This window comes from Microtus oregoni, unplaced genomic scaffold (genome assembly GCF_018167655.1).
Source record: "Microtus oregoni isolate MIOR12 unplaced genomic scaffold, Mior012 000064F_ref0000363, whole genome shotgun sequence".
Lineage (NCBI taxonomy): Eukaryota > Metazoa > Chordata > Mammalia > Rodentia > Cricetidae > Microtus > Microtus oregoni.
Genome location: NW_024543874.1, coordinates 4,993,495 through 5,006,349, shown reverse-complemented (window position 1 = coordinate 5,006,349; position 12,855 = coordinate 4,993,495). Strand labels below are relative to the sequence as shown.

The window sequence follows — 12,855 nt, the reverse complement described above, 5'->3', positions numbered from 1 at the left end:
CAAAACCCTGCTTTCCTCTCGGAGGCTGCTTGGGCCTGCAGGAGAATAAGATTACACAAGAGGATACCGAGAGGCCTGTGGAGATGGTTATGAGCTTTGAGAGGGTCTCAGTTCTGTTCCTAGTACCTACATGGTGGCTCACAATCCTCTGTAACTCTAGTCCCAGGGGATTCCAAAGCCTTCCTCTTTCTGACTTCAGAGGGCATTGGGTGGTCATACGTATACGTAAATATTAAACAAGTTTTACTGACATGGGAGACTCATACAAACACAGTCAACACTTCTAAGTTAAGTGGTATCTTAGCAAGGTCTGTACAGCTGGGTCCATCCCAGCTCTGTCCTTTGTTGAGATAGCTTTGCTTTGTAGCCCTGTATTCACTGTATATAGCCCAGCCTGGCTGTGAATTCTCATCTTCCTGCCCTTTAGCTAAGTCTGCTGCTGTTTGTCACACAAGGGTCTCGTGCCTCAAGGGGCATGAGGCAGGAAGATGAGCATCTGAGGCTGGCCTGGGACACACATCCAGAGCCAGTGTTCTCAAAAAGAATGCTGCCTTGCCCATGTGGAAACTGCATTCTGCTTTTAAGAAACAGAATCCAGAGATCCCCAAGTCCCTGGTGGGCTTGTTTTCATGTGTCTTTAATCTACGATAGCATTAGGCAGGATAGAAAGGGAGAATTGTGTGGCCATGGGAGGGGAGAGGCACTGTTAGGACTGGAGTCTGGTGGAAGTCTCTCACCAGCTGAGAAGCAAGAATTCCAGCACCGCTTTTATTTACTGAAGGTTGCTGTGATAGAGACAACATTCCTTTCCCAGAGAGATGTTTCAGATGAGAACACTAAGACAGCAGTGAGCCTGCCTGTCTATCAAGGCCTGAGGAAGCATGATGAGTATCTTTCCTTTCCCCAGCTATAATCCTACACTTTTCAAGAACAGCCTTTTACAAGAAAAGACGCATCTTAATACCTTGTCCAACTTTTCTGATCCCTGGTTGTCCTATCAGATTGCAACTGTACGCCAAGCATCTAGGGGAGGAGCTGCCCTAGAATCTCACCTATTGTAAAAGGGGGAAGGGAGGTGGTGGGAAGCATCCCTTAGAAACCTTTCAACTGCGACTGAACAGACCTCTTGTTTGTTTGTTTGTTTTTGAGACAAGGTTTCATTGGCGGTTCTGAAACTCACTTTGTACACCAAGCTGACTTCGAACTCACAGAGATCCACCTGCCTCCTGAGTGTTGAGATTAAAGGCGTGCCCCTCCACCGCCCAGCTCTGAACAGATCTCTTCCCCATTAAGACCATGTGCTGCTTTCAGAGGAGGTGGGTTCCTAGCATCCACATCAGGCATCTCACAACCACCTGTATTTCTAGCTCCAGAGGCTCTGACACCCTCTTCTAGCTCACTTGAACACAGCACTCACCGCTGCACAAGCCTACACACACACAGATGCACATACACACATAATTAAAATCTTTTAAAAGAAATCCTACAATGGTGTAAACCCAAAAGCCTTCAAGAACCTATATACCTGGGACTGGAGAGATGGCTCCGTGGTTAAGAGTGTTGGCTGCTCTAACAAAGGACCTGGGTTCAATTCCCAGCACCCACATGGTGGCTCACAACTGCCCGTGACTCCCAGTTCCAGGAGAGTTACTCAACGTTCTCTTCTGACCTCCTCAGGCTCCTACATGCATGCGGTGAACACACATCCTGCCTTAGTTAGGTCTCCTCTTCTGCTGCAAAGAGACATCATGACCTCAGCCACTCTTAAAAAGGAAAACGTTTAATAGGGGCTGGCTGACAGTTCAGAAGTTTGGTTCATTATCATGGTGGAAAGCATGGTGGCATGCCGGCAGGCATGGTGCTGGAGAGGTAGCTGAGAGTTGTACATCTGGATCGGCAGACAGCAGGGAGAGACTGAACCCAGGGCCTTGTACATGGGAAGCTAGTTTTCCGCCACTGAGCGAGCTATAGCCTCGGCTGCAAATGTTTTTAACTGGTTAAATAAGCCTCTTGCTAGTCTACCCCAACCAGGATCCTTCTCTCGCTGAGTAGACAGACCTATCTTTAAACATTGAGGAAGGTACCAATCCACTCTCTGGTGTCACAGGAAAATGGTCTAACCTTTGCTGTCATCCGACTCCCAACTGTAAATGCCAGATTCATGTAGAGGAGAAGAAATATAATAATTTTACCATCTGGGTTAGTGCTTAGTATAAAACTTCTGGGCTAGGGAGACGGTTCAGGACAAAGCTCTTTCTGTGTGTGGTACTTAGTGGTTGATATTGACTGTCCATTTGATAGGATCTGGAGCCGCCTGGACAAGACCTGTGAGGGAGTTTCTTGATTTATTAAGTGAAATGGGAAGACCCACCCAAATGTGGGTGGTACCCTCCAGTGGTTGTGGGCAGCATCTTTCAGAGGTAGCCTGGCTGTAAGGAAGCCCAAGGGACAGGCTTTGCTTGCCTGGCTTTGCTCTTACCCTCTGAGCCATCTCTCCAGCCCCTTGGCTGGGACTCTAAAACGAGTTCATCTTTCCTGTTTTGGGATTCATCTACCCTGTTGCTACCATGGCTGCCAACATCGGAACTGGGCTTCCTTGGCTTTCCAGTGTGTACTGAAGATTGGTGTCTTCCTGGGAATCCTCCGGGCCTTCAGTCCTAGGTTGGAACTTCTGAGTCATTAGCCTTGTGACTCTCCGTTGGGAAGACAGTCATTGTTGAACTACCCAAACAGTCTGAGAACTTCTCTGTCTGTCTATCTATCTATTTATCTGTCTATCTGTCTGTCTGTCTATCTGTCTATCTATCTATCTATAATACACACACATACACACACACACACTGTCTTCTAGAGAACCCTGACTAATATACTGTGAAGACACGAGGACCTGACAGGTTAGACCATTTTCCTGTGCCACCAGGGAGTGGGGTGATATCTTCCTCAATGTTCAAATCCACACTGAGCCAGTGGAGAATCTGTAACCCCAGCACCACCACAGGCAGAGAGGAGGCAGAGTCAGGAGAGTTCCCAAGAGCCAGCAGAAAGGGACTCTATTTAACCAAACAAGGTGAAAGGCAAGAGACTACCCCTCACAGACACACACACACATACACACACACACACACAAGCATACACTCCCAAACACTTATTCCCCGCCCCCCCCCACCGCCATACAGAAACTTGCACACTACTTTTTCTAGATTGGAAGAATACTGTTCTAATTTTATGCCTTCAAGACCAGAAGTGAGAAACACACTGAGGTGTGCTTCGGAGTGTGGGTGCTGGTGAAGGCAATAGGCTGTTCCTGATGGGGTTCCTGGGGAAGTGTGAGCTGGTGTCAGGGGTTATGTGTGGCTCCCTGTTTGCCTTGAGTAACTTCCCAAAGCAAAGCAAGAGACCTTTTCTGCCCTAGGATTCCCTGGGCCCACCCCTGTCCCCTGTCTTTACAGTATTAGAGAAAGTGCCCATTACCCTCCTGGGAGCAGAGCAGGCCCACTAATGTTCCCAGAGTCCCCTTGGGCTCATTAGGACCTCTTCAGACCTCTGGAGCTTCTCTCTCCTTTGATCTCAGCCTGTCCCCAGGGCCACCAGTTCAGTTCCCCAGCAGTTTGTGTGTTTATTCTTGAGGCTTCAATATACTCCAAATACCTGTGGGCCTTCAGCAGGTGTGTGTATCGCTCTGTAAATAGATCCTCAGCATCCAGGGTGGTGTATAGCTAGGGCTCAGAGTACTCAAAGTACTGTAGGTCCCCTATTGCAGGCGGGGGTGGGGAGTGGGGCGGGGGTGGGGGAGTGGGGGGGTGGGGGGGTGGGGGGGGCGGGGCTCAAGGCAGGTGTCACCTGGGATCTTCAGGGGGAGAAAACAAAAGGAGTAGGTGCTGGAGGGAGCTGTCTGGAAGCCCGCAGACCTGCACCAGGCAAAGAGGTGACTATTGTTTCCCGCACCCACTCCCCCAGCTGAGCTTGGGAAGCTAGGACTCCATCCATTACCCAGAAAATAAATAAATAAATAAATAAATAAACAAACAGATAAATAAACAAACAAATAAATAAATAGAAATAAAACGGCGATATCGTGTTAGCCTGCAACCAGGTGAGAAAGGAAAGTGCTGCGGGTCAGGGGCACTGAGACGCTGCTCTGGGAGGCAGAACAAGGGGTTGAGAGGAGCCTCCCAAGCCCGGGTGCTGAGACCCTGACTCAGCGGAGCGTGGTGGGCTGGGCAGGAGGAGTCGGATCCAGAGGCGTTGAGGACTAGGGTAGGTCATGGCGCCGGCTTAGCACGCCCGACAGCACTAACGCGAGCGTGCCGGGCCAAGCAAATCTTTTGTCCCGGGCGGCGCTGAGCCAGCAGGCGCCACAGAGTATATACCGGGTCCCGCTGAGGCCAGTCACACACCATGGCGCAGCGCTCCGGGAAGGTGAGTGCGGCCAGCGGCCTCGGGGAGCCCCCGAGTGTGGGGGAGGGTGCAGACTGATCCCAGATCTCTTTGGGTCTGACAAAGTCAAGCAAAGCTGGCTTTATTTCTTAATGAGATGGAGTGACCTCCCCTGTTGACTGAGGGCGTGTCCCGAGCCCTCTCCCCACCCCTCTTTTATGGCACGCCCCAAAGTCGCCAGCGGCCCTTGTGTTCGAAATCTCCTGGAGTGTTTTCCTCACCAAAGGGAGGCCAAAATGTGACCTTCGCCCCTCGGGATTTTCTCTCCCCCACGTGACCTACCCTAACCAGACCTACCCACCACAGTGGTTATCCCTTGCCCTCTAATGTCCAAGTCCTGGCTGACCCAAGAACCCTTTGACCTCCAGAGGTGCCCAGCACGCATGTCAGTGGTGGACGCCATTGATCTGTCCGTATAGGCTGGGGTGTGCATCTGTAACAAACAGCACCAGCTTGGCAGAGCAAGAAAGGAAGAACCCCCAAAACAGTGTTGCCCCTGGCTCACCAACATCCCACAAACACCCTAACTCCAGCGGGCAGGGACTTGCCACTGTAATCATTTGGAGAAGGCGGAAACAGTGAAACTGGAGTGCCCCGAGTTTCTGGGTGACGTGACTATATTCCTACGGAGTCCCTCTGAGACCATAGTTCTTGAGTCCCAAAGAGCTATTGAGTGATTGAATTTCCTATGGTGGGAAGTGAATTTGCAGGCTGTGGTTGCTTCACCTGTTTAGTTTGGGACAATGACAGCCTGGCATTATTAATTGGTTGTCTGTTATTATGAGACACTATGTCTGAATTGCCAAGAGGTTCATAAAATTCCAAGTCTGACACCTGCCTATTACTCAGAGGAGGGTCCCCCAGAAAGAGAAAGCTCTGAGGCTCCAGCTAAGTTGGTTGAGCACTTGTCTAACGCACACAAAGCCCTGGGTTCCATCCCCAACCCTGCACAAACCAGGTGTGGGTGAGTTGGCTGTACTCTCAGCTCTCAGGAAGTGGAGGCAGAAGGATCCGAAGGTGTGGGTTGTCCCTAGCTACATAATAAGTTCAAGGCTAGTCTGTGATAATTAAGACCCTGTCTCAAAAACAAAACCAAACAAAAACAAAGACGGTGGGGTGGGGGAGAAAAGGCAGGGAGATACGTGATATTTAGCCCTCTCCTGAAAACCCGCTCTGGCCTCCACAAATCCCCCTCTCCAGTTAAGAAGGTTCCGGTATTAGAAACTTTACTCTGAAGAAGAAATGGTGAGTTATGGCGACTTGTTCTGCATGCCATGCAGGCTTTAAGAAAGCACTTCCTGCCGGGCGGTGGTGGCGCACGCCTTTAATCCCAGCACTCGGGAGGCAGAGGCAGGTGGATCTCTGTGAGTTCGAGACCAGCCTGGTCTACAAGAGCTAGTTCCAGGACAGGCTAAAACCACAGAGAAACCCTGTCTCGAAAAACCAAAAAAAAAAAAAAAAAAAGCACTTCCTTTAATACTGTCGTGGGTGTTCTGCAAGCAAGTGCTGAGCTGCTGAGCGTAGCAATAAAGCCACAGCCTGATTTCAAGGGGGCTCCTAGACAAACGGGAAACCCCTGTCCCCAAACAGCCGGGCCATGTGTCTGGAATCAGCCGCTGGTGACTGATCACTCTCTCTCTCTGCCCCATCAGCAGATAGTGCCAGGCATCTACTGCTATGAGCAGGGCTGCATGCCTGGCTTCCACTGAGGATGTGAGGCCCAGATTCAGAGAAGCCCCTGACCCAGAGACTTTCTGAGACCACAGTTCTTCAGACCCAAAGAGCGAATGGCTGGAATTTCAGTATTAGGAACTGCACTTAAAAAAAAAAAAATCAGTGATGAGTTATATGTCCTTTAATGCTCTTTGTGAGTGTTACGTATAACAACATGCTGAGTACACATGCCCATGTGTGTGTGTGTGTATAGGGCAGATGTTGTGTGATGTTTTACTCGTTTTCGGCTTTTTAGGGGGGCCAGCCACCCAGCTCCAAAATAAACCACACACACAGAGGTTTATTCTTAGTTATGAATGACCAGCCTTAGCTTGGCTTGTTTCTGTCCAGCTTGTCTTATCTTAAATTATTTTGTCTACCTTTTGCCTCTGGGCTTTTGTCTTTCTCTATTTCTGTATACCTTTCTTTACTTTTACTCCGTGACTGGCTGGGTGGCTGACCCCTGATGTCCCATGTCCTGTCCCCTAGCCCCCCCCCCCCCCCCGCTTCTATTTATACTCTCTGCCTGCTAGCCACCCCACCCCCACTCCGCCTATCCTTGCTCCTGCCTCGCTATTGGCCGTTCATCGCTTCTTAAGAGCATCAGGTGTTTTAGACAGGCACAGTAACACAGCTTCACAGCGTTAAAGAAATGCAGCTGAAAATAACATTCCCCAACAGCCAGATGGGACCCTAACCCCTAGGTCTCAACTGGCTGTTCCAGATCACTTTCTATGAGGGCAAGCACTTCACAGGGCGGAAGCTGGAGGTCTTTGGGGACTGTGACAACTTCCAGGACCGAGGCTTTATGAACCGAGTGAACTCCATCCGTGTGGAGAGTGGAGCCTGGGTCTGCTTCGATCATCCTGACTTCCGAGGCCAACAGTTCATCTTAGAGCATGGAGACTACCCTGAGTTCTTCCGCTGGAATGGGCACAATGACCACATGGGCTCCTGTCGGCCTGTGGGCATGGTGAGTGAGCTACTCCACCTAGGGGCTGGGAACTTCCAGCTCAAGCAGTGGAAGGTCAGCCTGGCATTTAATCAGAAGCATGGGCACCTCCCAACAAGAAAACCTTAAAAATTGAGAGAACCCTGCCAAACTGATGTGCGCAGGAGATGCTGTGAGGACCAAGAGGGTAGGAAACAGCATACAAGAGCCCCTTGGAGCTGTCAAGGAATCCTTTTAAATTTTTGAGTCAAGCATGCAGCTAAAATTCAAAGACTGGGAGTATGTTTGGATTGTCACTGAACAGGGCTGCACTCATCAAAAGTGAAATGAAAGATTGGGGAGATGGCTCAGCTTGTAAAATGTCTGCTGCACAGAACCCGTAAAAAAAACAGATGTGATGGTTCTCTTGTAACCCCAGCACTGGGGAGGTGGAACCAGCCGAATCGCTGAGGTTTGCTGATCGATTAATCTCGTCAAATTTAGAAGCTTTCGGCTCAGTGAAGACTCTTTCTAAATTAATTAATTAATTAATCGATTGGAGGACATAATGGATAAGGTGTACAAGACTTAACGTGGTCCCCAAACCCCATGAAAGGGTAGAGGAGAGCACAAACTCTACAATATCGCCTGGCATCCACACACGCTTGTACATACACACACAACACAGTAGCAAAAGCTCTTAGTGAGGAGGCGACTGACTGGGGAAGATACCCGATATTGCCCTCTGACTTCCATACACACATGCTCGCGCATGTGCCTGCGTGTACTCCGGTGTGCGTGAACACATACACAAGGCTGCTCTGAGCGTGCTCACCTCCCCACTCTGGTTCCCTTGTAGCATTATGTCAGCCTTCAACCCTTCGAACTTGGAATGAATAACGGCGGCCGAAGTGCCGGAGGGAGCAGTAAGAAATCTGAGGGGACAGGGCTCTTGAGCCGCACAGATGCCTGCTTTGCAGTTGTGGCCTGAAGTGTGTGGGCAGAGCAAATGAGGGGCATTGCTCCCCCTAGAGGAGAAAAACCCTTTCTGTCTAGTTTCTCTGAGGAGGGAGGGTCCTCGGGTCACAGGTATGAGACCTGCTTCCACTGTTGTCCTTTGGGTGGGAAACGGGTGATTCTGGGGACCAGTGTGGGCAGCGCTCACCAGAGTGTCTGTCTGCCAGGGCATCCTGGATGCCTCACCAGGGCTCTTGCCAGCATCTGAGGAATCTGGATAGGTGCCACTCAGCATGGGGCCCCTTTTCTTTTCTACATCAGTTCCAGAATCAGCTGGGCTCTGGCACGTTCCATTGAAAGAATGCTTTCCTAGTGTCTCTGCCAGGATGTGGGCATTTGGAAAGAAGCATCAGAATGGCTGGCTCTGGATCCTGCATAATGCTGTTTATATGAAAAATACACAAGACGTCGTCCGAAGGCTGTTCTTGTTAGAGCCGTCCCAGTGGGGTGGGGGATCACACAGGGAGCCAGCAGGGACCTCCGCTAATGGGAGTCATTGTTTTAGATGTCTTGCCTAAGTGTTTTCACAAAGGGTTCTATTACACTTCTAAAATATTATTGTTTGGAGGCCTGCCTGTGGCCTGAAACCGAGGGTGGCTAAGGCAAAGCTGGGACGTGAACCCCCCAAGTGGAATGCCCGCAGGGAGCCAGTGACCCACAGCCCGGCTCTCGATGTGCTGGCATCTAGACAGCCTTTCCCTCACTAGACCTTGGGTCCTCATTGTAAAAGGTGGGGATTGGACCAGTTCAGTGCTTAGGTTTTCAGAGTAAAAGAACCTTCCTCCCATCCCATGGAAGAACACCAGTGTGTGTGTGTGTGTGTGTGTGTGTGTGTGTGTGTGTGTGTGTGTGATGGGGAGTACTCACTGGATCCCCAGTCCAGCCAGGGCTGGGAGCCATTCCATATTTCTTCCCGCCCGTACACGGGGAGGAGAGACTTGGAGTATTCCTTCTTCCTTCCCCACCTGCCTGGGTCCTGGAGCACGGAGAACATTTCCGCATAGACATCTTCGAGGGCTGCAACTTCACAGGCCAGTGCCTGGAGTTCGTGGAAGACTGCCCCTTCCTGCAGAGCCGGGGCTGGGCCAAGAGCTGTGTCAACGCCATCAAGGTGTATGGGGATGGAGCGTGAGTACAGCCGGGGCTGCCAGACAGGTGTGATAGGGTGGGTAGGCATTAGACTTCATGGGTGGGCGTGGTGCCCCTGATCCACAGGCCTTCATCTGCCTCACCTGCTCCAGGCAAGCAATGAATAGCTGCTGTCACCTCTGGCTTTCAGGACAGTCACAGGGCCTTAGAGGCTCCCTGAGACCGTCCTTCTGGTGTGCCAGACCTGAGCAGGGGGAAAGAGTACATAGGAAACTATGGCCATCTCTGCTACAAGACTGAACATCTTGACCGCCTGACTTCCTTGAGTCCCTAGACTCAAGAGAACCCCACTTAGGGAATACAAAGCCACCTTCTGAGAGGGTACATCTGCCCAGCTCAGATGACCCCAGAACTAGGCATCTCTGCCTGGTGGCAAACAACTCACACCAACTGGCTGGAGATGTGGGCTTCAGGAAATCCATAGGATGGCTAAGAACAGCTGGGAATTCTGCCTGTCTTCTCCAGTCCAAACCAGCTGTCAGAATGTAGGGTTTGCCATGCGGGGCAGCTCGCTGTGCACCTACCTGCTCACTGGACACATGCAGGCACACTGCACTGGTTTTCCTTCTGCCCTCTCCTGAGCAATCTGCCTGTATCACACACAGATGGGGATGAACACTGAACACCCTCTTCCGTTGTCCCCACCCATTCTGGAGTCATCATTACCGTGTTTTGGAAGGATAAACTGAGATTGCGGTTAACTCTAGATCCTTCCCACAGCAGAGGTCCTGCTGGGACTGCAGCCTGGTGGAGCCCCTTCCACTCCAGAACTAGTTCCCCCAGTCTCCTCCCCCAGCAGAGGAGCCCCACCTGAGAGTGTTCCTGTGCAGGGCTGGTGGTAGAGGAACTTGATCCCTGTGGAAGGCTCAGGATCAGGGCCGAGGGATCAAGAGAGAGAGCGAGGGAGACAAAGTTGTCATTTCTTCCACATGCCTGACCTTGGGAGTCCAGGGCTAGCAGTCCAAAACAACTTGCCTTGGGAAATTCGCAGGCTAAATTGTGACTCGTGCAACCAGAGGCATACTTCTATGTGCAGAATGTCCTAGGACCCAAGACATTATCTGCCACCAACCCTGGGGATCATGGGAGAGGGGAGGCAGGCGTGAACTCTGGTTGTGATTGAAGTGGAATTTTTTTTTTCTAAGACAGGGTTTCTCTGTGTAGCCCTGGCTGTCCTGGAACTCGCTCTTTTGGCCTCAAACTCAAGAGGTCTTCCTGACTTTGCCTCCCAAGTCCTGGGATTAAAGGCAAGTGCCACCACAGCCAGGTCTGGGGAATATAATCTGTAATCTTCAGCTTCCTGGAAGGAACTGGGATCAATGGTCAGGAGATGAAGGCCAAGACAGTGGGCCTCTGTGTTGGGATCCAAGGTCTTTTGTCTTCATTGACCTTAACTCTTCTATGACAAACCTTGGGTCCCTGGAGCCCTCTCTGGGATCTGGCAGGCAATGAGGCAGGGCCCCTTTACCACTTCCCGTGTGCCAAGAGCACTCCTTCTGGGTTACATGCCAGTTTAGGAGTGATCCATCCCTCATATCTGTGTCCTAGAAGGCGTGTGAGGGGAGAGTGAGGGCATTTCCCCAACATTCTAACAGACTGAGTAGGCATGAGCTCCCCCTTTTTAAATTTTAAAGAGTATTTTTAACCACATGCAGACCACTGAGCTCTGAAGGGGACATTGAATTCCCTGGACCTGGAGTTATAGTTGTGAACTATGGGAGTTGACACTTGGACCTGGGTCCTCTGGAAGAAAAGCCACTGCTCTTAACCACAGCCTCCTCTCCAGAGAACCCTTTCACTGTGGGCTTTCCCCCACGCGTCGCAGGTGAAGAACCAGAGGATAAGCTGTCATGTCCAGCCAGGTCCCTCTTCTTTTTGGAGTGTCCACAAGAACTCCAAGGTGGTTCGTGATACTACAGAACAAGACAGGACTAGCTGCTACTCTCTCTCTCTCTCTCTCTCTCTCTCTCTCCCTCTCCTCTCTCTCTCTCTCTCTCTCTCTCTCTCTCTCTCTTCCCCCCCCCCTCCCCCTACTATCAGATTGCGTCCCTTATCAGCTGAGGGGTCAGGATGAGGAAGGGAAGAGGCTAGGGTGACTTGGGAGTGGCGAGCTGGGGAAGTAGGCTGTGTGACTGCTAGTGATCTCTCTCCTGAGTTCATCTGCGAGCAGAACCTTGGACTAAAGGGTTCACAGATTCCCAGTCTGTTCCCTGGCAAGCAAACTCCATGAATGGCGGAGTGCTTTGGGAGCAGGGAGCAAGAACTGCCAAGACAAACTGGGGGAGGTTCCTGCAAAGAGAGGTCAAGAGTAGTCCTGTGCCCTGAGTCTCATGAATCTCAGAGACTGAGCAGCCCCGGGGGAGCCCTGCTTCAGAAAACCACCGTGGCCCAGAGAAAAGCTGTTTTCTACAGCGGTGGAAGAGGGGGCGGGAGAACCGGAGCTAAGACTGAAGTGAACTGCCGAGCCAGCTCTTGACGCGGTGATTCCAGTTCTCCCAGTTCTCGGTGCAGTCAGGCCTGGAGGCCCCGCCCCGACTTTCTAAAGCTCCCCTAGCCCCGCCTCTCAACCTGCCCCCGGAGTGGGAGGGTACGCGTGGCGTCTTGTCCTGGGTCCCACACGCACTAATCCCAGGGACAGTGGGTGACAGGATGGGCAGGGCTGGTCCAGGCTCTGATGAGAAGCTTCTCCTTACACATGTTCTCAGGTAGGGACCACCCTCCTGATCTTCTCCACCAATCTTCCCGATTCCCTGACCTATGGTGCACCTTCACTTTCTCACTACAGCCCCCTGGGCTGTAAACGACCAGGGTCTGGTGCACACACCGTCAACGGAAAGGTGCCCTTGCCAGACCTCACGTCCTGGAGGTTACAGCTCCTTGCACTGGAACATGGACCCCACCAGGGCTGACCCCACCAGGGCTGTTGTCTGAGTGGATACACAGTGGGAATGGTCCCCAGTTTGTCAGTAGTCCTGTCGGGCTGGGTACTGTGTGCAAAAGGCCCTTTGGAGGGTGACTGGGCAGAGGGCATCCCCGAGTCACACCCACCCTTGTCAGTTACTGGGCAAGGCTCCTTCTTGTCCCACTCCAGCATCAAGCCCGAATACAGCCACTGATGCTTACCGCAGCGAGGAGCTAGGATAGAGGGGCGGGACCGGGGAGACTTGCCCGAGTGGCTCCCGCCCGCTGACCCGCCCTTCCCTGCTGGCCTTCAGGTGGGTCCTCTACGAGGAGCCCAACTACCGCGGTCGCATGTACGTGGTGGAGAGGGGCGACTTCCGCAGCTTCTCCGACTGGGAGGCCCAGAGCGCGCGTGTGCAGTCGCTCCGCAGGGTGCTCAACTTCTTCTAGTCCCAGCTGGGGACATGCGGCCTACGGAGGCAATAAAGATCCTGAAAGTGGAGTGCTGGCCGGCCTCGGAGTGCTTTCTGGGTCACTCACCGGCTGGGGACCCCAATTCGGCAGGTGGAAGCATGGTGCAGCAAGGAGGCCAAGCCGTTCGGCTCCCAAAACCTAGCCAGAGGGCCTCAGGGTCCGGGGCCACAAGAGGGCGCCAGAGAGCAGTACGCAGCCAGGGTGTTTTTTCCAGCCTTGGGACCCCACCCGAG

At 52.0% G+C, this 12,855-nt stretch overlaps 1 protein-coding gene across 1 annotated transcript; it reads left to right on the top strand.

The window, feature by feature from the left end:
- Positions 1–4,273: 4,273 nt before the first annotated feature.
- Positions 4,274–12,598, top strand: Crygn (crystallin gamma N). Its single transcript, XM_041640508.1, has 4 exons — positions 4,274–4,419; positions 6,875–7,123; positions 9,081–9,226; positions 12,463–12,598. Exons 1-4 carry the CDS (start codon positions 4,399–4,401, stop codon positions 12,596–12,598), a joined length of 552 nt encoding a protein of 183 aa, XP_041496442.1. The 5' UTR covers positions 4,274–4,398.
- The last annotated feature ends 257 nt before the right edge of the window (positions 12,599–12,855 follow it).

What these genes read in the sequence shown, in the direction of transcription:
- Crygn (XM_041640508.1), top strand. Translation starts at nt 4,399, where the DNA reads ATGGCGCAGCGCTCCGGGAAG. An exon ending in TGGCGCAGCGCTCCGGGAAG is followed by an intron (nt 4,420 to 6,874) that starts GTGAGTGCGGCC and finishes TGGCTGTTCCAG; the next exon opens with ATCACTTTCTATGAGGGCAA. An exon ending in CCTGTCGGCCTGTGGGCATG is followed by an intron (nt 7,124 to 9,080) that starts GTGAGTGAGCTA and finishes TGGGTCCTGGAG; the next exon opens with CACGGAGAACATTTCCGCAT.